The following is a 27,833-nucleotide window of genomic DNA, read 5'->3' on the forward strand; positions in this document are numbered from 1 at the left end:
ATTTAAATGACATATAATTCAATTACATAACAAACATGTAAGCATTTAATATAAAACTAAATAATTAAAATTCCCTCATCCCCCCATTCATTTCTCAACCCAAATGCCCGTCCAACCTGTGACAAAGGGAGAGTTACCAACATGCCTGAGGGAAGCCCCTTCCTTCTAAGAAAGAGTAAGTGGCAGCTTCCTACTCTCCTACCAGGTTCTTTGCAAAAATAAAATTTGGATTTCACGAATGCAAGCAGTAGACTGTGGTGTTGCATCACTGTCTGTTTGAGACAGGCTGGGATGGGATGGTTTCAGAGGACCCTGAGTTCCCACCACCACTGTGCCCGGTCAGAACTGTACCCCACTGTCAGATTCAACAGTCTGACCCATCTGTGAAACTAGTGATGTCTTTATTGGTATCACAACTATAGGCTCATTATAAAACCACACAAAGTTGCAACATTGTGCAGGAAATATTTGTTTCTTAAGAAAATAATTTAATTGCTTGTAGCACTCTCCAGACTCATTTTAGTTGTTGCACATGTATCTTCTTGTCATACTCTGGCTGTCCATGAACACAGGGTCCAAGGAGGCCACCTTGGCAGCAATGAAAGAGTGGATACAATGGAGGACTGCCGTCAAGTCCTGGAACTCCAGCTCCTGAGGGGAAATGAAACAGGACTGTGGTCACTAGGAAGATGCACTGTGGCAACTGTTCGCAAACTCAGCTCTTTGTATACTCCAAGACTTTTCCTCAAATAAATACAAATACACATTGAAACAGGTAGTGTTAAAATAAAGGCAGCATAGCACAATGAACATATATCTATAAAGATGGATATACTGTCATTTGTATTGATACTCTGGCAATGCAGGATGTGTTTCCTTGATTCCATACAGGGTAACATGCAATCCTTTTATGTGGCATTCTTCCTTAGTTTGTGCTCAGTCTTAGGTAGACCTGAAGATCACAGTTATGATTTATGTCTTCACCATAAGCTGGAAATGCCAGGGCTAACAGTGACATTTAGATGAGGGTCCCATGGCAGCAGAGCTAGCTGTTTGCTTACCCTGGTTGCAAGTGTGCACTCTCCCATGTGTGGCTTGTAAAGGGCATTTTTGGAAGGACAACCCGAGCCCTGCTGTGTGAGCAGCACACATAGGGGGAGACCTTGGTTCCTCCTCATCCAGTTGTCATGCCAACAAAAGAAAGAAATGATGCTCAAGAACAGGATTCTTTAGAAGATTGTGGGCTTCACCACCACAGAGCATATGAAAAATACCTTAAATTCCTAGGTCCTTACTTCTCCACCTTGACGCTCTCAAACACTCATGGAGACCAGAGGAAAGGTTTACAGAACCAACTCTCTTCTACCATGGTTTCTGGGATCAAATGCAAGTCTCCAGCCTCAGAGCCATCCTGCTAGTCTCTGGGATTATTCCTTTCCTTACATACTTCTCCACATGAAGTCCCCAGCCCAAACCAGCAATGAGCTTTGTAGGCTAAATAGAAGTTTATCAGTCTTCAAATGTCATGCTGTTATTGGGAAAATCAGTCTTCATGTCTTGGGATACAAATCCATCCAACAGTCAGAAGAGATGTTCTGAGTGCATCATTGGTGTTTTTATTTTTTTCCTCTTCTGTGTTGTTCCAATGTGGTGAAGAACAGCACAATTCCCTTAAGGTTACTTCAATTATTGACACTCTATTTATTCAATTTCAGCAAAATTCTATCATATTCTAAACTGCCAAGACAATACCACAATACCACAGAAAAAGCTTCATTATTTTCAGGAGGACAGCCCACTCAGGCTTGTCAGTTCCCCAGTTGTGCTCCTTGAAGCCTGGCTAGGTAGGACCTCTGGGATGGGAAGTCAGTCTCCCTCCCTAAGGGAGGGATGGAGCTATCCACAGGTGCTGAAGCTCCCCCCACCCCGACATGAACCCCTGATGGTTTTACTAAGGCATTTCTCTTCTTAAAGGCAAGGATTCCATATTTCAAAACCAGCCTCTACCTTCCTTTACAAAAGACTCTACCCAAATGCCTCTCCTGTGATCTTGTCCATTCCTTTCAGAAACTGCTCCTGTCCTGGGGCTCAGGACCTTGAACCAACCAAAGTACCATGGGAGGGTGACTGGGAAAGGGGACCGGAGATTTCACTTTGGAATGACTAAGAATTTGTGCTGCTGGTACATGGAGAAAACGAAACAGCTGAAAAATGAGTCCTATGGAATCATACCTGGCCAGAGACAGAAAAGACATGGGGATGGGGTCCCTTGTACTTGGAAGCTGTCCTCCACCTCCTTATGCTTGTGACTAAAGGGCTCTCTTTTCTTTCTGCCAATGTAAGATTCTCCTTTGCATGCAGGTGAAGATTAACTTTGATTTTACCTGCATGATTTCTTTTTTTGTCTGAGTAATGAACAAGATATTCTAGATGCTTTGGGTTCTCTTTATATTGCTAAAGGGGTTTCATAGTGAAGCTCTGTACTTGCTACACAGGTGGCCCCATCCTAGTTGTTTGTAGGATCCAAGAGTTACCTAGCTCCTTTACCCAATGTCAACCCATCCACTTATTTTCTGCATACCATGAGGTGGTAGTTAGGAATTTTTTTTATTAGGTATGATTTTTCTCCAGAAGAGAAGAAGACTAAGTAATATTCTAGAACAAACATAAGATTCTTGCAAGCTTAACAAAACTCTACTTCAATCTGTGCATGCTCTTGGTAGTAATCTCCTTCTCAAGGGGACGAGTAGAAGAATAAAGCCACAAAGTCCACATCATGTGCATTTCAGCAGCTGTGCTTTATGTATGGGAACTGAAAATTGCTTTACAAATTCCTACAATTTACTCAATAACAGCATGACACACTGGAAGAAGAAGCAACCAGATGGCCACATGACATTGAGGCATAGATCCCAAAGCAGACTTGGTATTTCCTGGCATGGTAAATTTGAAGCCACATCAAAAATTTTTGAAAAGACTATCACAAGAGAGTTGCTCCATGCAAAATCTCAGCCAAGAGCATTCCTATCCAGGAATCAAGTGTAAGTCTCTGGAGCAGGAGTCAGTCTTGATCCAAATATAGCATCTGAACATTTCACAGAACATCTTTGGTTCAACCAAGGGCCAAGTCATGACACCTGCTGCTCCGCCTAGATCCCAAGCAGACTCTGTCAGCAAGGCCCTTCTGAATTGCAGCTGTGCAGGTGTTGTTGACCAAAGCCATGTTTGGTCTCTGTTGAACAGGACATTCATGGTGATCCCAGTGCCTTTCTGTGACCGCCGCTCCTTGCTGACCCCTCAAACATGTGTCACAGGTGGTGGTGTGTTGCCACCTTCTACTTGCTGAGAAAGAGAATCTATAATTGACTAGAAAAACATACAGCAGGGGCATAGCAACCTCCTCCAAATTTGTCTGACAGGCCTGAAGTTTATTTAATAAAGATAGTTCTTTTCAAAACTAGTTTTGAGAAAAGCAGGAAAAGCCAGATAGTGTTTGTAACTGTAGACTGTTGCTGCCCCTTCCCCACATCAGCTAGGCTGTCTTCTCCAGGAGTGTCATATGTACTTTTCAAACATATTTGACATTTTAAGAATGTGGGCTTCCAGATGAGCACTACCCACCAGTGCAATGGAGCCATGAGAAGCCCAGGTTAGGATAAAAACTTTCTGATTCTTGGTGGGATGTGATGTATTATACTGTTAGAAAAGGTACTTCTATGTTTAATCATAGCTTATTGTCAGTATTGTTTAGTCTCTGAGGTGAAGTGCACGAATCTGGAAAGAAGTCCTGAAGACCTGTGCCTGTTTACCTGTGCCAGCCCAGGCTGGAGCTGAGTTGATGGTTCATGTCCCTGACACATAGATATCACCTTGCAATTCAGACTCTGGCTCCTCCATTTACTGGCCCTGCAGTCAGGCAGTAGGACATTGTCAACTGCTCCCAATGTTCCTGACATTTGTTACTTGTTCTGCTGTCAATTGTTCTGCCATGATTATCTTTAAATTATAGAAAATTTTCTAAAAATTTACTCCATGAATCTAGTGTGGTTCTGATCAAATGCAGTGCATGGCTGAACTGGGCAGCCTGGAGACTGTGTACCTTGGAGGTAGTTTCCCGGTCAGTGAAACTGACACCACACCATCCTTAGCATCCCAGTGTGACTGAGGTGGCTGAGAACAGGGGACAGTTACTGGAGCCCATCAGTGTGAGATGGATATTATTTATTTATCAACATAATTAATAACATTTCCTCAGCCTCAAAACTACCACATAAACTAAGATAAAAGTCTGAAGCTATCACTTCCAGTTTCCAAAAGAGGAAATGGACTTTCAAAGCAATCTTCCAAAGTGACAAGACCAATTAGTTGCAGAAATGTTACTTGAAGTCAGGAATCCAAGAAGCTTCACAGGGCTTCCCTGCTCCCCCTGCTAGAGTTTTAGGAACTTGGTACTACAGTGTCACCATGTTGCAAGCTATCTGAGAATGAGAGTTAACCTGAGAAGCCCTGAATCACCAGGATTCCTGAGATTCTCTCAAGTGCAGAATCTCAGCTTTACCCAACCTCCTTCCTCTCTGGCTTCCTCTCTTTGTCCTGGGCATACCTTGAGGACTGGGTAGTGCTATTGAAGTGACACTCACAAGCCAGATGCCGTCATCTAGGAGGAACAGGGAACAGGGCCAGTGACTCCATAGTAAAGAGGCCAAGGAATAGAGGAGGTGATATTGATGGTACCTTCCCATGTGTATCAATCAATTTAACAAAAAATTCTGCATTTGGGCGGGGGTAGGGATGGAGGCATTACAGAAAAGGGCAGGAACCAAGGACCAAAAGCAAAAAGCAGGTGGTAGCTGTGGGTCTGTGTATGGGTACTGTCACGGAGAAAACATGCTGGGTAGGTTCTGGGAGGTCTCTAAGCTCATAGCACAGAGGACAGCCCTTTAGGAAGTACAGGGAGCTATGGGTAGAGGGTGTATAGGAGAGAGACAGAATCATGTCTGTGGGGCAAGGACACTTGTCCAGTATGAGACAGAAGGGAAGGCCTAGGGATAGGAATTCTCATCAGAAGAGGACAAGAGTCCATGAGAAAAGATGAGGGCATGAGTTAGACTAGAAAGGAAGCCAATGCCAGTTTTGAGAGAGGGCAGATATATTCAGGATTGGTGTTCTTTGGCACAACCCAAACGAGAGACTCCCCTACAGCACCAGAGAGAGGTGTGCTCTCCAGGAATGGTGAAGCAACCAGTGGAAGACACACACACACACACACACACACACACACACACACACACACACACAGAGAGAGAGAGAGAGAGAGAGAGACAGAGAGACACAGACAAAGACAGAGAGACAGACAGAGACAGAGAGATAGAGACAGAGGAGGAGAAGGGAGGGAGGGAGCGGAGGATATGAGCAGGAGAAGGGAAGATCAACTCAATACACTGATCCAACTCAAGGAGCTGGAGGGACTAGTGGAGAGTGTAAGAATATACTGCTCTCCTCAAAGGAGGCTCCTCTTCTAATTTTATTTGGAATTTAATTGCATCAGCTGGGGTAGACTGTGGTTTTACTGTCTGGGTCTTAGCTACATGTGGTTCACTGTAACATAAAGACTGGAAATTTTCAGAAGTCAACAATTTGTAGGTTTTAAAGTTGCCCACTAATCTATGCAGCTTGATGGAATCATACACTGTCTCCTCCATCTTACCCAGGATGTGAGACATCCTTCTGTCCACTGTCTACACACTGCCTACACTGCCTGCTGCTAGTCATTTAGAAGCCATCTGTTATTAGATCAACTGTCTTGGCACCACCATGACCATTATTTTACTTAATGGTGACTCTAAAGTAGAAGACTTTAATGGCAACTCAAATGTGACAATTAGAAACCATAAAGTGCTTCCCTTAAACAAAAAAAATTGTTTATCATAAACTTGTATAGGAGTACTTGTATGGCGTATGCTGGAGAAAACACAGATGCACAGATTTCAGTACTAAATTAGTAACTTTTTAGTCATTGTGGCAAAGTCTCTGATAGAGGGAACTCCACACAGGAATTTTACTTTGGTTCAAGATTTCAGGACATTGCAGTTCATCATGGTAGGCGGGGGCTGCTCATGGTGGCGGGAGTGTGTGGAGCTGTGGTGGCTCCTTACATCTTGAAAGATCAGGAAACAGAGATCTCAGCCAGAACCAGAAGCAGATATATAACCTTTAAGTTCTACCCCAAACAACTCAAGTCTGCTAGCTAGACCTCAGTATTAAAGTTTCTACAACCAGGTGGGGACCAAGAATTCAAACACATGCAGGGAACATTTCAGACTCAACTCGAAATAGGTACTATTTGGGGCTTTTGGTAGCCACTGGGTGGGGGATGTTTAAGAACGCTGCCCCTGGAAATGGAGACCCTGTCATCTCTTCTGCCAAGCTCCTGTTTGTCCCTGTCGGTGTTCTATTGCTGTGAAGGGATATCACGGCCATGGGAGATCTTATAAAAGAAAGTATTTAATTAGAGGCTTTCTTACAGTTTTAAAGGCTTAGTTCATTATCATCATGGCAGGGAGCATGGCAGCATGCATAGTACTGGAGAAGTACCTGAGAGCTTTACATCCTAATCTATAGGCAGAAAGAGACTAGGCCTGGCATGGGTTTTTGAAACCTCAAAACCCCAGTGACAGACTTCCTCCAACAAAGCCACACCTACTCCAACAAGGCCATACCACTTAATTCTTCTAATCCTTTCAAGTAGTTCAATCCTTGGTGACTAAGCATTCAATTATATGGGCATAGGTGTCATACTTATGAACATACCACAGTGTTCATTTGTCAGGATTTGAAGGTGTATATGCTTTTTAAAACAAACAAACAAACAAACAAAAACATTTGCTGTCACCTTCAGAGTTGGTTCTGTAATCTTTCTCCAGGCTGTGGTGTGTGTTAGGTGGTGAAATCTTCTAGACTTTTTCTGGTTCACATCCTTTTTTAAAAGAGGGATTTATTTTTATTTTTAATTATGTGTATGGTTGTATGTTTATGCTGGGGTATATACATGTGACTATAGATACTTGTGGAGGTCTAAAAAGGGAATCAGATCCCCTAGAGTTGAATTATAAACACTACAAGTTTCAGGGCAAGGGTCCTATAAACTAAACTTGAGTCTTCTACAAGAGCAGTACGGGCTTTTAACTACCAGGCGATCTCTCCAGCACCTCTGTGTGGTGGGATGTCTTTGTGTATACTGTGAATATATGTTGTTCCCATTGGTTAATAAATAAGCTGCTTTGGCCTATGGCAAGGCAGCTTAGAGGCCGGCAGGAAATCCAAGCAGAGATATAGGAAAGAGAAAGGTGGGATGAGAGAGATGCCAGCCCGTTGCCCAAGGATCAACAAGATGCCAGCAGATCAGTAACACCATGGCCACGTGGCAACATATAGATGAATAGAAATGGGTTAATTTAAGATGAAAGAGCTAGCTAGCAAGAAGCCTGAGCCATAGGCCATACAGATTGTAATTAATGTAAGGCTCTTTGTGTTTACTTGGGACTGAGCAGCTGCAGGACTGTGTGAGACACAGGAAAACTTTTACCTACAACTCTGGTTCACATTCTTATTCTTCCTCTTTCAGTAAATAACAGAATTACAAATTAATGCATTTTATTGACTTTGGCAGGATGTTAAGAAAAAAAAATGACTTCTGCAAATGACTCTGTTACTTTTGCTGTTTCCACATATTTTAAGATGAACAACTTTTGGCAAAGCTGTTTTAATTAATTCAGTTTTTTCAATTTGCCGTGGCTCCAGAGTAACTCATACATACACTGACAGCAAGAAAGCTTGGGATAAAGAGTGTCTGTGGTTTCACTTTTTTTTTTCCTGTGCTGGTAAATATTTTATTTAGAAATTTCCAAGTTCTGACAAAGATAAATAACTCCTGCACATTTTATTCAACCAAGGTCAATATCTTGAAGGACAGTATAAAATTTCTCTCATTTTTAATTTAATGCCAGAGGGTAAAATATTGATAGTGATGCACTGGAAAGAGAACTTCAGCTATTCTGGTGTACAAATAATTTACAAATGCACAAAACTGACTGGCACTGACTCACACCAGTATGTACTTTGCCACTTGGCTAATCATTAGCCTCTGCAAGGCTGCCAGTACAGCCTCCTGTCTTTCCTTCCTGTTCTAGTGAGGACAGCAAGATGATAACCTCCTTCTCCCTCTTCTGGGGGCATACCAACACTTGTGCTTCTGTTTCCCTTTTTAAAAGCACAGTGCTCAGATCGACTTTTCATTCTATCATTAACACGAATGATGTTTCTTTGAACCTAAATCTTCAGCCTTCACTCATCTCCAGGGCTAGTGAATAATGAGAGCACACTGGCATTCCACAACATAGATGGAAATTAGGTCCAGCTGTCCCTGCTTGTAAAATCTGTTATTTAATGAACTATAATTAGAAGAAAAATGGTTAATAAAATGGACAGGGAGTAGAAGGTATAATCTAGGCAGTTTCCTTGGATACAGAGAAATCGAGTCTACGGCACACATGTGCAGGTGCAGCTAGGCCAGCCACACTTCAGGGTGTCCAACACACATGTGTTGCTTGGCCGTGGGGACAGAGTACTCTTCGTATGTGGAGATAAATCCTTTAATAAAGCTCCCAGGAACTCAATTAGCTTTCTAGATAACACCTCTTTCCAGGTAGAGCCTCATCTCTGTGATGTTTCAGCCTACATTCACTTCCAGGGGCGAGGGGGTTGTCTGCCTTTCCCAAAAACCTAACTGGTACCCAGAGAGTGGTATTTGTACTCTAGAAGGGACCCTGGGGCATAAGAATGTGACTAAGGGACCACTCAGGGCTTTCTGATCATCTAACTGGGTAGCTTTTCCTTGTCACTAATAAAATCTTTAAATTTTAATTAAAAATTAAATTTTAAACAGACACCTATGATTTATTACTACCTCCAAAAATCTCATAGCTCATTCTTTTAAAAGAATTATTTCCAAAGGTTGGGGTGAGCTGACCCTGAAGCACACTGCATGTGTGTTGTACTGAGTTTAACTGATAGTGATGGTTAAGAGCACATTCCATGCCTGCCCACAGGTATAGACTTCTGCCCTGGAAAATGATGTCCATATCAAGAATTGGACATGTGCGTGTTTTCATGCACACTGGCCCTTGGTTCCAGGCCTCATTTTCAGCAGGATGTCAACTAGCTCTGAGTGTCATGGTTCCTGTGTTCCTGGACCAAAAGAAGCCTTGTAGCCGCCAATGGGCCATCATCAGTTTGTCTCTTGGTCACCCTTACCTATCAGGCATGGTGATGAGAATGCCACCTGGACACGCACTGCTGAGTATGGAAGACAGGCAGAAGAAAACAGTCCTCTCAGGGGAGATTCCATGCTTAGTGATAGAAGAAGGTTCTGGAGATGGTGGGGCCATATGGGTGGGGCCCACATGATGAGAGTTTTGTTCTTGTTTAAAAACTCCTTTCACTAAGTGAGGACACAGAGAAGGTGGTATTTGTGAACAAGAAAGCCTCATATACCAGAAGCAAGATATGGCTGGACCTAGGACTTGAAGCTCCCAGGACTATGAATCGACCTGTTCTCAAACTCAGCTCCATGCTGGCGTCCACCTGGTGTCCTCTGGTGCCTCACTCTGAAATAGCATCTCAGGGCCCTCTCCCCAGTGTCTAATTATGCTGATTTTTTTTCCGCTTCAGGCCCTTTTTCTTCCTTCCTGCATTCATAGATTGTTTCAGGGAACAGGCCCATAACTGCTTGCCTCACTGCACGGCCAACTCGTTCAGTTAGCTTAGGATCTGAGCTGCCAGAGTGCCTTAGAAATCTCATCTCAGCCCAGTGATATCCCAGATGGGCTAAACTTATTGTCAACTCACCATTTCCAGTGTTTTCCTGATGGAAGAAGAGTTATACACTTGCTTAGAGATTACATTGTGTGGGAGCCCGTTTTCAGGTTCCTTGTGGCTTTACTCAGCAGGTCCACATAGAGAGGATGATTAGGACCATGGGCCTGAGTGCAGGTGTCTCAGATGGTCTGCACTTGGCTGTGCTGGGGGGAGATCTTTTGCTCCACTCCTTGGTGTCTCTATAAATACCCTGGGGCAGAGACAGTCGGGGCTCATTGGAAAAGGTTCCAGGCCCTCTCAAGGCTATCCTTTATTTTCTATCTGTTTATCTCCGCAATATAAATCCTTCTATATAATATTTCCTGCTGCTCACACTCAAGAAAACTCTGGGGAGCTGTGGGGTTGGTGGGTAAATGCCCCACAACATTGAGCTATGTGTTTCTGTTAATGCAGTAATTCTAATTCCATGAACAGATAGGACACAGTAACTTTAATTCCACGACAGACAGGCACACTCAAAACCAAACAAAGGTAAAGTAAACCACCTGCTATTGTGGGTTGGTTAAGTTGTGTGAACAAGCTTGTGTGGAAGCAGACTCTCAAATGACTCTGAGGAACATTTGGGACTGGGCATTGCACCTGAGGGGCATTGAATCTCAGAGTTTCTACTCTGAGACCTCTACAGAGGTCTCTACTCTTCCTGATGCAGACAGAATTCACCTCTCCCTGATTCCTGCTCAGTGTTACAATCTGTGTAATGATTAGGTTGGGTTAGGTTGCCCACCCCTCTTTGTTCCTTCTGATTTTCTGAAATAGTTTTTCAGTGTAACTAACTCAGCAGCATCAGCAAAGCATGCCTGGCACTGGACTCTGTGGGGAGACTGAACAGCAGTGTGCTGCCTGCTGCTCTTAGCTCACAGTTACCCACACTCAGTCCTTCTCTCAGCATCAGATAGGCTTCTCTGGCTTCCTGATGATACACAGATTGCTCTTGGAGGGTGAAAATTATGCGCTATTGTTTCTCTCAAAGACAAAATTATTCTTCATTAGACTGTGTTTTGTTACATGGATACAGACGGGAATATTAGGAGTAAGATGAGTGCATCACCTGCAGTGGTGAAAGTGTTTCCTTTTAATCATGGGAAGTATTTTCTCCTCAGAAACTTGAAAAACTCTGAGTATGTTTTGGTAATACCTCCCTTTCTCTTCCCCTCTTCCTTCTCTCTCCTCCTCCCCCACTCTCTTCCTTGAGCCAGGGTCTCACGTATTCCAGGGTGCCCTTGAATTTGTTATGTAGCCAAGGATGACTTTCAACCTGTTATCCTCCTATCTCCAACTCCAAATTGCTGAGACTGCAGGTGTGTGCCACCACACCCAACATTCGACAGCATTTCCTGCACTCAGTTTCTTTTTCAGTGTTAACATATTAATTTAAAACACATTAGTAAACTACGTTCAGTGGACCTCATGCTATAGAAATAACCTATCTAAACCTGCCCTGAGAAACTCAAACTCAGACACAAGGCTGGGGGCGGGGACATCACAGCGGGAGCTAGGGGTGGGGTTGGGGACTGTTCTTCCACCGCTGTCCCATACTGTGTCTCCTCATAATCTCACTGTAAGTCACGCGTCTCGTCAGCCTTTCACTGACGAAGATTTCAGAAGTGGAGGAGATGCTCTGTTGGTAAAGTGTTTGCCACACAAGCATGAAGACCCGAATTAAGATACTCAGCAACTGCACAAAGCTACCTAGCACTAGGAGAGCAGAGACAGGTGGATTCTCAGAGCTCATTGCCTGCCAGCCTAGCTGGGTTAGTGAGCTCCAGTCTAGAGAAAGTCCTTGTCCCAAAAAATAAGGCAGAGAGAGAGAGACAACTGAGCCAGATATCAAACATCAACCTCTGGCCTCTACACACAGTACACAGACATATATGTACACCTGCATGCACGTGTGCACACACCTGCGTGAACACAGGAATACATGAACCACACACGAGAGAGAGAGAGAGAGAGAGAGAGAGAGAGAGAGAGAGAGAGAGAGAGAGAGAGAGATTGAGGCTTTATTCTAATTCCAAGAACATCTAGAGGTCTAACTATTTCCCCCCTGTTTCACATAAGCTACAGCAGATGTAGCTAGGGCCATTATTTCTGAGATGAGCAGGGTTATGTGAGGAATCATCCCTGTTTCTTTCCCTCCAAAGCCCAGGCGGTGCCCTTGGTTCTTGCTTCACTTCAGTTAAAGCCTCAGCCTTTTTCTGCCTATTCCCTGCTTGTGTCCCAAGAGAAGCCCAGGTAGTCTGAGCTCTATGAAGCCTCAGGGTTGGGCTGCAAGTATGTACATTTCAATTTGTTGAGATATATTCACACACCTTCCAAACATTGCTATGTATGTATGTATATAAGAGTTCTCATTCTTTTCCTAAAAATATTCTCACAGAGTGTTTAATTTTCAGCATTATTCATCCAGTATTCATCTCTATGGCCTCTGTAAATTTTAGATCTTTTTCTTTTCTAACAACTAGGATGGAAACCCACATAATCCAAACTAAGGGTCACAAAGAGGTTAACATTCATTTCAAATCACTACACACCCATTCACACTCATCTCATACTGATGCATTCACTCCTTTATCAACACAGCCGACCTACAGCTGACTGACTGATGGCTGAAAGATAAGAAATTATGCCTTTAAATCCCACAGTACCACCCGCTGAGGGGCATCTCAGATGCCAGGCAAGCATGTGCTGCTCTTTCAGCTGGTGTTCTAGGCAACAACAGTGCCTCAAGCATACTCTGGACCTAAGTCCTCAGGGCACTGTGACTCCCAGGCTGAAGATGTGACAGTGACAGGACCCTGCCATGGGTGCCCCATCAATGAACAGACCAGGGGGGAGAAAAAATCTTGACATGAAAGTGATACAAGTCACTCTCTGCCCGACTCTCCCCACTCAGTAATTCCCACTCAGACCACAGGACTGAACTCACAGTAGAGTGGCAGGATGCAACCTCTCCAGCCAGCCTAGTGTGCCAAGAGTCTCATCTCCCCACTTCCAGCTCACCACAGAAGCCCACAGCCTATCCCAACCCAGGACTTCACAGCTGGCCCATCTCCAGAGCTTCACACCCTTCCTCCAGCTCAAGGCTCCGCAGCTTTTCCCCCAAACTCAAGGTTCCACAGTACATTCCCTGAAGCTTATCACCACAAACCTCCATAGTTTGCCCTCACCTCAGGACTTCATAGCTCGCCTCCCCACACTCAAGAACCCAGAGCCTGAATGCCCCATCTCAGAAACCCATAGCTTCCTACTATCCTTCAGGGCTGTACATCTTGAACTGTCCACAGCCTGCCCAGTATGTGCATATCCTACTGACCTTGGCCAATTCTCCACATAGAAGAGCCAAGCAATTCTGCACAATCTCTCTTCTACTTAGAAAGCAGTTCTGAAACACTCTTTTGTGGAGTGAGACAAGGAAAAGATAAAAATAGACCCTAAACCTTTACATATAACAATATCAGGTGGGTTGTGTTGCTCAGGTTAATTTCCTAAGAAAGAAATGCAAGGGAAGAGGTGACATTCTAAACAGTGTTTGTGTGTTCCACACACAAGTCTTTCAATGTGCTAAATTTATACTTTCATTCGACCGTAGTCTGTATTAAAGCTAGTTTGTTGATGATATATTTATATAAAAACATGAAGGAAGTCTACCTATTAATTACAAGAAGATACCTCAGTGTGGTGCTTTTGAAAGGCACAGGGGACTTTTCTTACATTCACTGCTATAGACATTCCATCAGACAATGCAGTTTGCAAAACTCTTCTATTAGATTTCAGCTTCTACAGCATTTTAAAGTATTGATTTCCTGCTACTATTTACCAAGCAGTGTGTGGATTTTGATAGAATTAAGTACTTTGTTTCATCTGTCACAATTTCAGGACACAAACTCTCAGCGAAAAAATATCAGCCCTGGGTTTGTTAAGTTGATTTCCAACTTTGGGATGAACTGGTCTCCTTCTCATGCTATATTTTTACCAGCTGACCCCTCTCCTTATATGTCTGTGGGTGCAGGATATGCAAGCTTTACCTTCGTTTTGATCTGTTTGGTGTCTGGATTCTGAAACAGCAGCTTTACTTTAGTTTTCCCATCATCTGAAGATCCCTTAAGCTGGGAGAACTTGAATCTCCAGAGCACGTTCTGCAGAGAAATGAAACGAATGAGTGATTCATAAGCATTTACTTTATCATCATTTAATTAATATCTAATAAATCAAAGCACCTATCAGGGTAAATGCCATTTGTTATGACATGTCCACCCTCAGTGTGTAGAGGCTGATCCCCATGCCCAGCCAGCTCAGGGTCACACACTGGCCTCTTTAGTCTTCACCCTGCTTTTATCCTCCTGGTCTTCCTGGAAGTTTTCTAAGACCGTTGCTTCCTTCTTCACTTGCAGAACTATGAAGTCTACTGAAGGCAGGCCTCTTATCCAGTAGGATACCTGCCACAGTGCAGTTAACATAGAAAGCTTGGATCCTGGCTATATCATCCCACCGTGGCTACACACTCATTTCAGCCTCAGGTTCCCGAGAACCAACAGGACAACATGAACAGCATGACCTTACACTACTGCTTCAAGTTTGCTTAGCACTTGCTGAGATGCTTCAGAGGCAAAATGTCATCTCAGCTCTCAGAAGGCTGAGACAGGAGGATAACCACAAGTCTGAAGGTAGACTGGTTCACATAACCAGCAAGGGCTCCACAGGAAGAACCTGCCTCACAAAACATGAAAACACAATCCTTATCTTCCTAGTAAAATACCAATGGGAATTAGCATTTAGCATCCTGCAGGTCAGGATTTTATTGCAAACACTGATTTCTAAGTAATGAATAAAGAAACATTGATTTCTAAATGACCAACAAAGCATTTTCATTGTCAGCTGGACAAGGAGGAGGGGGATGGAAAGTCTCAAGATGCTTTTGTCCCTCCAGATGGCAGGCTGTGTGCCACACTGTCCACGCTAGCCTCACGATTCCATTCCTCATTATATGTTTCATACTGAATTGAGGACATGGATCAATGGAAAAGTCTCAAAAGCCCACGCTCCTTCTATATTTCAAGGCAGCTGGAATCCACAGTATCCTGGGAACCACTCATTCCATCGTTGCCTTTTCTTGGTGCTGAGGCTGAGCGTTCTGGTAGATCCAGGTACATAGGTGTTTTCAGAGAAAAATTACCAGAGTCTGTTCAGATTGAGAACTTGAGAAATCTCACCCTAGTCACTGCGCAAGACTGTCAATTTTATCACGTAGCCCTTGTTCGTGGGTGATGTAAGACAATGGTGCTTTTCTGCTTCTCCTGGTTTGGGATGTGAATACACGGTGAATTGGGTAGTAAATAGGCCTATTCTCCTTTTTTCTTTTTTGACTCATGTCCTAAGCATGGCAATGCCATAAGCACTCTTGGATGGTTGACACTTATATAGCTAGTTGTCTTTAATGACTAAGAATCATTTGTTTCAGATTTCTCATGCTTTCTCTCATGAACTTAAAATGTAATTTTTTTTCAAAGAAAACTATTTCTGAAAGCTGTGAGTGTTATTTCTGCCTGTGGTCTAAGTGAGCTACTTCATTTCTATACTCTGAGCCCTTCTCAATATGTGACTGAGCCTCCGTACACAGGTCTGGGTATGCAAGCTGGGAACTCAGAGCCCAGACTGGCTGCTTGGCAATAACAGTGCTCTCTTTAGTTAAAAACATCAGGAGATGAATATGAAAGGGTATTGGGTTTCCCACTGGAGTAATAAAGGCTGAAGGGCATCTCAACACTCAACTCTCAATCACAGAGCTGGAAGGCATCTTTGTGTGGTTTTAGCAACTGAAGCACAGGTCTCCAGTTACATGACATGCATATATTAAACACAAGACCTTCCCCCTTTGCTTTCATCATTGACAGTTTTGCTGACAGCCACTTCTCACCCTTCAAAACTACTTCGGGTTTTAAGGCATTGCAGGTGGAAAGTGACACCAATACTCTCTTTAGGGTGCCTGATGGCATCCACAGGGGCCATGATACTGGAATGGTGATGTTTTGTTTCTAGCAGAGTGACCTCCATACCTTCCCTTCTACCAGACAATGTCCTTTTTCTTTTGAATTTGGTCTCTCTGTGCCTCCACTTCCTCTAGCCTTAACTCAACCTCCAGCCTGGGGATCAGGCTTCATGGGCACCAGCACAGCATTGAGCAAACAGGAGATCTGCACTGAGCAAACTGGAGTATTGCTGCTGTGATCGAGGAACATCTCTGAGGCGAGAAAAACAGATTTCCACCATTCCAGGAGTTCTCCAGTTAATGGCACCAGAAATATTTGCCTCCTCTGATCCTGAGTGGCAGAAAATTCCCAAGTGTGGCTTCTTTCAGAGAGGGTAAAGAGCCTAGGTGTTGTTGGAAATCTGAGTGACACAAACCCTGGAGTCCTAGGCTCTGTGTTGCTGCTGTAGTCCCACTAGAGACAAGGCTGGGTGTTCAGACTGTTCACAATAGCTGGTGAAGGCAGCTCTCCTTATTGGCTTTGGGTATCTGGCTGCTCTTTATTCCACACACGTGTGTCAGGAACTCAGTCTCTGCTTCACCTCTTCACTTCCAGCTCTTCTCCTGCTTCCATGTACCATGACAAGACCAGAATGTCAGTTAGTATCAATCCATAGAGCAAAAGAAAGCTGTGATGACCAGTGTTCTAACGCCAGCTAGTCCATAGATACATCAGGTCTAGGGCTATGGCCATATATCTAGAATGGTGTTCTGGTTTATTCTCACTTTGATGATTTTGAAATGTCCTTCTAGAAATGAACAAATGTGTGCTAGACTATGGTCTTCTCACTTAGTATCCAGGTCCAAGCATGTTTCCTGCCCTTCCTAATTATTCCTTATGTTAATGAAATGGATAGCTAATAAGAATGGATTGTTGCTTGGAGACACCTGTTTGTCTCTCTCTGGTAAAAGAAAAGTAGGGATGATACAATTGAACCATTAGTGTATGAGAGATGACTGTGGATATCCACTAAAGCAGGAGCAGTTATCCAGAATTCTAGCACTGTGTGTGTGTGTGTGTGTGTGTGTGTGTGTGTGTGTGTGTGTGTGTGTGTAGGTACATGTGTCTATGCTGGTATATGCATGTATGTACTTGTGCATGTGGAAGCCAGAGGATTAACCTCAGTTGTTCCTTGGGTGCTTTCTACCTTATTTTTAGAGATAGGCCTGTCATTGGTCAATAAGCCCCTGGTATTTACCTGCCTTTGCATCCTCTGGCTTCCTTATGTGGGTTCTGGGGCTAGACCTCACGCTTTCAAGGCAAGCACTCTATTAACTGAGTCATCTCCTAAGCGCCAGTGAGTCTAAGTTTTACACACCCAAATCTCAACATGTCTAGCCCACAGATCTATTTGGTTTTCTCCACAATGACTTGGACAAAAGGCACAACTATCCATAAATATTTCATGCTTGGTTGTTATTTATATTTCAGAGTTTACAGAAATAATTTAAACCTCCTTACATGGAGTTTACAAATGCTGTACTTGTTTAGGGAATGAAGACTTGTAATTAAGGCCAAGAGGGGAGTGTTCCATGGACTCAGGACCTTGTTTACCTATCACAGCTGTGTTGGGGAAACTTTCTCAGTATAGAACTTACTGAAGAGGTCACCATGAAAATGATGCAAGGACAGGAAGTGAGAGCTCACCTTTAAAAAGGCATAGTCAGGAGGTTGTGGCCCAAGCTCAGTAAAAATCATCTTAACCGGATCTTCAGGAAAACTTGTCAGATAATGGATGAGGTAGTGATCCAGTGATTGGGTGTGAAGCTCACAGGGAGATACTGGATGAGGTAGTGATCAGGTGTGAGGCTCACAGTAGTGGTGGAAAGCTGTCTCCCAGAAGCAGAGAATCTGGGAGAACTAAATTTAGAAAAGGATCTGCTGGGTCTCCATGGGAAACCACAGGCCAACTCTATCATTACCCAGAGGTGCTGTGGGATATTCTCTACGCTGTGAATGCGTTGCTCTGATTGGTTAATAAATAAAGTGCTGATTGGCCTGTAGCCAGGCAGGAAGTATAGGTGGGACAAAGAGAGAGGAGAATTCTGGGAACAGGAAGGCTGAGTCAGGAGATGCCGCCAGTCGCCACCACCATGAGTAGCAACATGTAAGATATCGTTAAGCCATGAGCCATGTGGCAAGGTATAGATTTACAGAAATGGGTTAATTTAAGATGTAAGAACTAGATAGCAAGAATCCTGAGCCATTACACCAAACAGTTTAAATAATATAAGCGTCTGTGTGTTTATTTTATAAGTGGGCTGTGGACTACAGGGGCTTGGCAGACCCGGAGAGAAACTCTCCAGCTACACAGAGCATTCTGGGTAAGGGGAAGTCACTTTGTCTAGCCCAAGGAGGCATTAAAGGACTGACATAAATTCTAATGTTTAATGGCCAAAGTTCAGGTTGATTAGATCATCTAATCTAATCAAAGGTCAACCTCAGGAACAACTGAGGTTAACCCTCTGCCCTCCACATGCGTAAGTATACACAGTCACTGGTGAGTCCAGATCCCAAGGGCTCATAGCAGTCATGTACAGTATTAAGAAACAAATGATATCATTGGAAAACTTGGTTATGTTAATTTTAAGGGAAAGATGCTAGATTCAATGGTAAGAAATATCCCTCAGAGTACCATTTGAGACTTGCCTTGGAAATCAGGAACATTGCCTGAGGAAAAGGAGGGCAGGAAGCAGGCAGGGATTCAAAAGTGAAGGAAGGTGGCTGATGTATGACTGAGCTGATAATGTAACATCATCAGTTATAGCTATCCACAGGTTCAGTATTCAACATCCAGAGAACCCAGCCCTCACCCAAGAGGGAAAGTTTGTCCACCATGGGATCAGCCTCTACACAGGAACAAAGGGCCATGTAACCACGAGGCTAAACTCACTGATTGGGTTTTAGCTCAGAACTTCCCACAGACCCTTACAGAAACAGGAAGGGAGCTACAGAGTACTAGACCCCTCCTTCCAGGTCACCAGGAACCAGAATTCACATCAAGACCTCCTGGCAATGTTGCCTAGTCCTGGCTACTCATTGGACAGTGGGTAGACACGGTAATAGCCTCTTTTTTTTTTTTTTGGTTTTTGGTTTTTCGAGACAGAGTTTCTCTGTGTAGCTTTGCGCTTTTCCTGGAACTCACTTGGTAGTCCAGGCTGGCCTCGAACTCACAGAGATCCGCCTGCCTCTGCCTCCCGAGTGCTGGGATTAAAGGCGTGCGCCACCACCGCCCAGCATGTAATAGCCTCTTGTACAGTCACGAAAGACCCTCTGCAGACTCTTGTGTGGACTGTGCTAATCCCTATACTGACAGGAAGCCTGGGTGAATAAACCAAAGGCAGAAGCACAGTGAACCTCCGTGGGATCTCCAGCAGGCAGCAGGACTTGTGTGCTGTGTTTTGCTCTTCCTTGGTAAGGGCCTTGTCCAGGATATATTCCAGGATGTTGCCAAGTACAGCAGAGAAGACACACAGAGACTCCTACAGGCTCTGTAGACATAGACCACACAAAGTTGCCCTTAAGGTAGAATCCAGAAGGTCTCAGATTTGGTGTCCTGAAGTGCAAGGCTGTGCATCAGAGAAGCAGCAGTAGATACTACATGGGGTGTTCTCTTTCCTCAAGGGTAGATGCTATAACATCACACTCATCCCAGAAGGTCATGTGCAGCAAGAGTATTCAGGTCTGCCTTCCTGCTCATATTACTAGCAAGTACAGGTCCTGTGCCTGTCTGTGTACATACCATGGTCAACAGAAAGGTACAATGAAAATAACCCTTGACAAGGGTCAGAAAGTCATTTGCTGACTGTGGGCTATATGCATGGATGGACTTTGATGTTGGATGCAGAATTAAAATCCATTTTTGATATTAAATTTTTATGCTATTGCATTTTGTTATTACTACAATCACTGAATGAGTCCATACTGGGAAACATCATGATAATTTCCCTGGCAAGAAGTGAAGTGAATGTTTTCAGGAGCCAGGATTGTGTGACAGAAGCAGCTTCCATCTCTGTCTCAGGATTTTTCCACCTCTGCACACAGAGTGTTTAGATACTATAATTCTATATGGTACTCTCCTGTTTGTGGCAGGTGCTGAGCCGCATAGCAGGCCTCCATCATAAGCATTCCAGATGTGGCAGATGGTCCCTTCCAGGTCCTGGCAATGAAAAACCTTCTTCAGACATCTCCATGTGTCCCCTAGAGGGCACACTTGTCCTGACTGAAATCTTTGTTCTGGCAGAAGGAACAGAAGTGGAAGACTTTTAGATAAAGTCACTGTAAGTACTTATCAACCGGTTGCAGAGACTGGGTCACAGAAGATGTAAGTAGCCCAAGAGGCTTAGATAGGGCAGCTTGGAAATAACTACCAGAAGAAAATGATTGCTGGTTTTTAGGAACCTTCTATGATGCTTCACTTCTTCACTGTAAGCTCTGGGAACAGTGAAAGGCTGAAACTGAGCTTGCACAATGTATCTGAAAAGCAGGTTTCTGGAACTCTGATTATGGTTAGTGATGGTAATGAAGACAGGATCTAGTAGAATCATGTGTATGGGTGAGCTCAAGCATGAGCCCTCAAAGACCAGACCAGAAGAAGGGCATCACTCATGTCAAGTGGCACATCCACAAACTGAAGCTTTATAAAAGAAAATCACCAACAGTCCAGATTTTCCTAAGTCCAGATTGGCTCCTGCTTGGAAGGACTCAGATAGCCTGAGTGGACAATAAAGACATCTTTTCTGCTTTGTTCTTTTTTTTTTTTTTTTTGGTTTTTCGAGACAGGGTTTCTCTGTGTAGCTTTGCACCTTTCCTGGGACTCACTTGGTAGTCCAGGCTGGCCTTGAACTCACAGAGATCTGCCTGGCTCTGCCTCCCGAGTGCTGGGATTAAAGGCGTGCGCCACCACCGCCCCGCTCTGCTTTGTTCTGCAAGAGAAGCTACAGGAATCAGCTCCCTATGAGCCATGGGGTTCCCTTGCACGAGGTCCCTTGATCCTGCTCAAGACTTCCACAGAAACCACTCTTCTGCTCTGTGTGTTTGCAGTGTGCTGCCAAGCTTTGCCCTTGCTAATGAAAGCCTGTGAGATCTCTAAACTAAATACACTGGCAACCTCTTTTCACAGCAGCATACATCATAGGCATGCTTTCACAATCTCCACTCATTCTTAATTTTAAAAAAACCAGATTTTTATAAATATTATGTGATAAAACATTGGCTCTTCACTTTGGCAAACATTTTTTCTTATTACTTATGTAATTAGGAGAGCCCTCAGATGATGGTGGAAATAATCCAGTGAGTTCCACTACTCACACAGGTGGCTTTAATCAATGATGCTGGAATTGAGGGTAGCTTTCTATTCATGGATACATTTTACCAATATGTAGAGCTTATTCTCACCAAAACTACTCAGGTTTTAAGCAATGGTTGGGATTCTTTTCACTGTGTCTTAGTGTTGTGTGTTTTTTCTTCAGAGGGATCAAGAGAACCCCATTCTATGCTTTCTTCTCTCTCCTTTCCCACTTCTCTCTCCCTCCCTCCCTCCCTTCCCTCTCCCCGTCTCTCTTTGTGAATCATACTTCCCAAACACCATTTTGCTGGAGTTTTGCTGCATGGCTCTAGGGACTGTGAACACTCAGGGACCCCAAACTAGCAAGAAGGCAGGCAGGTTATATAGGCAGACCTTTGGCTCAGTGCACAGCTGGTGGGTGCTGCCTGCTCTCAGACACTTCTGAGTAAGTGCAATGTAACATGTATAGTGTCTACAGGGGGTTCCTACATCTTACCTTTGTTTTACCGTCAAAGCAGGTAAATCCCAGAGCAAAATCCACCGTGAAGCACAGCATTTCTCCTTGCCAGCTGCACAGATATGTTTTTGACTAGAAAAGAGTATTAATTTTGAGTAAGCACTCTACAATAGTTCTGGTTAACTATAGGAAGGTAGTTGGCACATTACTACTTTAGCCAAAGTATGCTGTTTTAAGTCTAAACACACAAATTATGTAGAATAAATTAGAGGGTTTGGGGGTTGCAGGGAACTGCACAGACACCAATAGGCAGGGAGATCTTCATTGTTTTCTGTGTTTAGACAGACAAGGATGTCTTTAAAGGCATCAACTAAACAAAACCAAATCATTAAAACATTTCGACAAGTATCTGTTCTCCAAGGTACCTCTAAAAACACTCACTGGAGTAGTCTAGAGCATATAAAGTACATATAGAAATAAATAGTCCTAAAATTGGAAAACGTCTTTTTGTCAACTTCAGCAATCAGTTTTCAGGTTAAGTTACCCCAGTAAACAGAAGATCCGAAGCCATCATTTGAGTGGGGAAAATCTGGGTGCTTTTCATGTGATAGGGATGAAGGTGTTGCTTAGGGATGACGATGAAGGGGGCAGGACTTGATTTTCTGTGTGTGTGTGTGTAATATCAGTATTCCCATTGTGTTATATATTTACTCCTTCTTTTCCTTAATATTTTGGGGAAAAAAAAACTGTTTCCAGTTTGCGGAGAGGAGTCTGCCTCATGGTCCATTGAGTGGGACAAAGGCATCAGAGGAGTGGTCATAAACATGACCACTTTGAAGGTACTCTTGTGGACTGCTTACATTTTTAAAATAAAATCAGCAATTTAAACCTTTTAATGCAACTGATGGGGGGCATTTTCATGACACATATTTGGAATTGCTCAAGATATGGAGGCTATAAGAATGACTTACTTAATGACTTTAGATCTACTGGTAAAAGCATGGATAAAAGTTGCACACAGAACGCCAGCTGCTGGGTAGAGGAGTAAGATGTGTCTTTTCTTGAGGGATTCTATCTAAAACATGTTATACAATGACCTACAAAACAGTGCTTAGTGGTTGACCATGGCATTGGACACCTAACAGAGCTTTGTGAATAAATTACTGTGCTCAGGAAAGAAGTACTAAATGCCTCCCACAACAACTGCCCAGACTTTAGAACAAGTTTCCAGAGCGTTTTAGAACATATTATATGAAAATGTCAGAGAGGCCTTAATAATAGCTCAAAATACACGGCTGTGAAGGTCAGCTTCAGAACAAAAGCAAAGGCAACAAAAAAGAGCAACCAATGTTTAAGAAAAATATCAAAAACTTCAGGCACAGAATCACCTGGGGAGTTTAAAAAAAAACAACAAAAAACCTAAGACAAAACCAAACGAGAATACTGGTGATCATAAAACGCCTTCTCAACTTTGTTCTGGATAAAGAGCCTTGTTGCCTAGAGATGGCGCAGAATCAACCCCAGAACAATTGCTCATGTCCAAGGAGGAAATTATGTTAAAAGAGTGAACAGTCAGTTGGGTTTAGCGCTGCTTGTCTGTAATGCCAGCTTTCGGGAAGCTGAGGCAGAAAGACTGGTAGTATGGGCTAGCCTGGCCTACATAGTCAGACCCTGTGAAAACAATAAAAATGATGATGATGATGGTGGTGGTGATTATGATGATGATGATGATGATGATGATGATAAAGACATCAAGCCAAGCAACTTGAAAAGGTCCTGGACGCCAACACAGAAAAGTGAGGAACAGGTCTAATCACATTCACCATGGAGAATTGGTTTGTATTCATGAGGAATGTGGTCACAGTGTCCTTTCTGGTGCTTTCTTTGTGCCTCCTACATTCTCGTGTGTGTGTGTGTGTGTGTGTGTGTGTGTGTGTGTGTGTGTGTGTGTGTGTATACATCTGTCTGTCTATCTCCATTTCCATCCTTCCTTCCTTCTCCCCTTGATTATGGGTAACTGTTTTCAATTTTTTTCTAAATATTTAGTAGAAATCTCCAGGTGAGGCATCTGGTTCAAATATCCCTTTCTTGGGGAAGACGATCTGCCTCACCTTGATGGAGTTCCCCTTGATTTTTGCCATCTACTCTATGTATGCCGAGCTCTGTCATGGTCTTTATCTTTCCTGATTCTAGCAATTTATGTCCTTTCCTCTTTCTTTCTTGGGAGCCTTTTTGCAAGCTTGTCAAAGTTAATGATATTTACAGAGACCCAACTTTGTGATTTGCCTTAATGCTTCTCTGACATTTTGGTGACTTAGCAATTGTTGTCTTCAAGTATTTCAGTATGCTCCCATCCATTATCTTTCAGTTATTGATTACTGTTTCCAATTTGGTTGGAGCGCATACTTTGAATGGCTTCAGTTCTTACCAGTTTGTTGTGGTTGTTTCATAGTCGTGGTATGGTTTATTTTGGCAAATGCCCCACAACCCTTCAAGATAACCTCCAGTAAGCTACTGTTCAATGGGGTGCTCTATAAATGCCTCTTGTGCATTGCTGTTGGTTTGTTTCCCTTGGCTCCATCTGCTTTTACCTCACATATTTTGCAGTTCTGTGTCTGGTGAACACATGCATGTTGGCTAAATCTCCTTGGCCAGGGAGTTGGTTGCTCATCCTCCCACAATACCTCCTGTGATAACATTTTCTGCTTTGGAGTCTACTTAATTTGACAACAGCGACCCTTGCTTTCCCTTGACCTGAGCCAAATGGTGTAGCTTTTTCTGTCTTTTCACTTCGAACTGTGTGGCGATATTTGAGGCAGCCTTTCTGCAGACATCCTATGGTTGAGTGGTACTTGCTGTCTGTAAGTCATTTCATCAGTGGCATACTCACACAGCTTCCAATTGATGGGATTTGTGGTGTCATTACCTTCTGTTTGCTTCCTTTCTGCTTAATGTCAGCCTTTAGTTTTTATTTGTCTGAAGGGTTTGGGGTTTTGTTGTGGCTGTGCTCACCCCAGGGACGTAGAGAAGCCTCACCTGCTTCCACATGGCTTCTCCTCACTGTTGCTCACTTGCTTTAAGCATTTTCTCTATGCACATTTGGACTCATCTTAGACAGTGGTATGGTTTTTGCTTTAACCATGAATGTGACAATCTCTATCGCCCTTTCCCTTTTCCAGACACTTCTGGGTTCCAGCTTTTGTCATTTACTTTCTGTTTAGAGAAAGTCTCCATCTATTCCTTTTAGGTATGTCTGCCAAAGGCAATTTATCTTAATTCCCCTTAATTAGGAAATGGCTTGAAAGACATTTTTCATTCTTGAAAGGTATTTTCAATGGCTATGGGATTCTGTAAGATAATGTCTCCTTTCTGGAACTTAAATACTGGAACCCTTACTTCTGCCATCACTGTTCATAAGAAATTTCATGTAATCTGAATTATTTTGCTCTGTAATCTTCTATTACTCCTTTCTTACTGATTTCAAGATATTTTTATTTGATTTTCTGAGCTTTAATAAACAGGGAAAGTCTTAGTATGGGCTTCACAGGGTGTTTCTGTTTTTAACGTACTGTCTTCTCAGATGTACAGGCTTATAGCTTTAAAAGTTTGAGCTGTACTTTCTTCGAGTATATTTGTCTTTCCTCTTGTCTCCTCCCGGGTCTCCAGTCACGGGCACTACACTTCAATCTGTGTCTTGAGTCTACTGTTTCTCCAATCTGTGTTCTCTCTGTTACTCACAGAGACAATTTTTGTTAGCACAGATTTGGCCACAGCTCCTCCCTCTGCCCTTATTTTACCCCCTTGCCTGAGCTTTTAACTCATAATAGTTTCCCCATCTACATTTTCATTTTCTTTATTTCTATCCTCTGTTGTGTTATATCTCTTTGTCTGTACTTATGATATTTCCATTCGTTAGAATATATTCATACTTGCCTTTTGAAGCATACATTTTAAAACCACAGCTGCCCTCAATTCTTTCCCAAATAAGTTTAACATTTCTGAATTTCAATGTTGGCACCTGAGGACTGTCTTGCAGTCTCTGAGAATTTCCTGGTTCTTGGCATGACAGGTGGTTTTCTTTTGCAATCTGGGAAGTTTTGTATTATGAGACTTCTGATCTTAGGCTAACATTCTGTTTTGAACAATTTTCTTGACATTGTTTCAGCAGGGGAGGGGATACCAAGTATGCTGGACACCCAACTCCTCTCTTGGCTTATCTTGTTCCCCCTGAATGAAGGTGGATATCCTGGCCATGTACTTGTCTGCTGTGAACCCACCTGTGAGGGATGTTCAGACTTCCCCATGGCTGACAAAGGTAGAAATCCTGGCTCAAGAAAATTCCCCACACTGAAATGAGAACCATAAAACAGGCCCAAGCCTTCAAGAAACCTGCAGCCCGAGGAATTCTGGTAAGTAGGCAATATCCATCATACACCCTGGAGCCAGGGGTTGCAAAACAACCTGGCTCATCTCTTACCTTGCAGTTCATAAAATAATAATAATAATAATAATAATAATAATAATAATAATGATAATGATAATGATAGCAGCCACAGTTTGGGGGCCTGGCAAAGCCAGCTCCTCCCCTGCACTACTCTCAACACAAAAACTGATTCTCAGATCTTGCATGACACATTCCCCTTTAACCTCAGATACTGAGCTGCAGGCTTGTGGTCACAAGCCTCTTAGACCAATAAGACTGTTCTGTTTTGAGCTGAACAGTCATTGTATAGATGATTTCTGGTTTACCAGGCTGCGTTTTTTTCATGGGACTCTTCTGCGTCTGACTGTTGGCAGTTATGGAATTTTCTGGTCATAGTTTCTTTAGCTCCAAGTCTGGGCAAGTAGCAGAAGGAAACCCAGGAATCACCCACTTGGTTCTTTCTGTCCCAAGGCCTCTGTCTAGTCAGTTTCTGCTATGGGTTGGATGTAACTGACCCTGGAAAAGATGGACATATTGGGCAGTTGGTCCCTAGATGGTGGCACTATTTTGGAATGGTGCAGAAACTTTAGAAGGTAGGACCTAGCTAGAGGAAGCTGATCACTAGAGGTGACTCTTTGGAGGATATTTTGTTCCGGTCATATCCCTCTCTCTGCTCTGTGGCTGCTGAGAGCTGAGCAACTTTGCCTGCAGACTCCCCTATGATGCTCTGCCTCACTATGGGCCCAGAAACAAGTGATTATGGGTGGAAGTCCCTGGAAACGAGAGACATTTGCCCTTTGTGGCTCTGCTAGGTGTTCTTTGGTATCAACAGTTTCCTGTTTTCCTCTTCTCAAAGCTACCCTGTACATTATGTGTTATGTTTTATTCCACTTAGTGGAACCAGAAAGGGGCCCCACACTACTCTTTAGAAGTAATAGCTTCATATTAGTATTTCCAAAAATTTTATTTTTAGTTTTTGGTCACAACATAATGAAATGTTTAATAAAAAAACACTTAAAAATAAATTTACTGCTATTGAAATTCCAGTGTAGGTTTTCTGAGGTAATCCCCAGGTTTCTTAGTACTGCACAAAATTTTGTCTAGAACACATGATGAGGCTTTCCTCACTTCCCAGTGGTCACAATGGTTCTGTCTATTGCAAGGCTACACAGGAGCACAGGAAAACACACTTCAGCTGGGTGCATGGTGGGCTGTAGAGGCAGCAGACTCTGCATGCTTTTCCATGTGAGCTACATTCAGGGACAATCCCAATCTCTTCCACCTGTCCCTGAGAAGTGTGAGAGTCCTTTGCCCCCTTCCATTTCTCAAGCATATGACTCAGTGATCAGCTACAGAGAAGGATTTACAGAGCCCCTGTCAGCCCTCAATGTGATAGGGCAGACCCTGTCTTCATAAGAAAACACAAGAGATTGGATTTGGAGCTGGCCCGTGTCCACGGACACGTCATTCTTATTAAGTATGGATTGATCACTGAGGCTGTGGAGGACCCAGCATATGGGTGTTTTCCACAGACAGCACAGCATAGATTAAACCCAGCCTCAAGCTGAGCCCGTGAGAACTGCAGATCTTGCAATGCCCAATGTGCAGAGCTGCAGGCTTCAGCTGCTAGTTTCTTTTGGCACAGTGCGCCTGTTGCTAATCAAGACTTACAGGCCCTGGGAAGGCACAATCAGAAAGGTTCTG

The 27,833-nt window shown here is 43.3% G+C and overlaps 1 protein-coding gene across 3 annotated transcripts in view; it reads right to left on the reverse strand.

The window, feature by feature from the left end:
• Window positions 1-384: 384 nt before the first annotated feature.
• The window catches only part of Sntg2 (syntrophin gamma 2), a 200,034-nt gene continuing 172,585 nt past the window's right edge, over window positions 385-27,833 (reverse strand). For 2 of the 3 annotated variants that reach the window (XM_059248530.1, XM_059248533.1), the window contains exons 15-17: window positions 21,746-21,838; window positions 13,962-14,072; window positions 385-651 (exon numbers count right to left, since the gene is read on the reverse strand). In XM_059248530.1, the coding sequence (XP_059104513.1) occupies window positions 520-651; window positions 13,962-14,072; window positions 21,746-21,838 (336 nt within the window). In that variant the 3' untranslated portion in view covers window positions 385-519. The remainder of the gene's footprint in view (window positions 652-13,961; window positions 14,073-21,745; window positions 21,839-27,833) is intronic. The other variant, XM_059248532.1, reaches the window with a different exon arrangement.

The sequence above is a fragment of the Peromyscus eremicus genome, chromosome 22 (assembly GCF_949786415.1).
Source record: "Peromyscus eremicus chromosome 22, PerEre_H2_v1, whole genome shotgun sequence".
In the NCBI taxonomy this organism is placed as follows: domain Eukaryota; kingdom Metazoa; phylum Chordata; class Mammalia; order Rodentia; family Cricetidae; genus Peromyscus; species Peromyscus eremicus.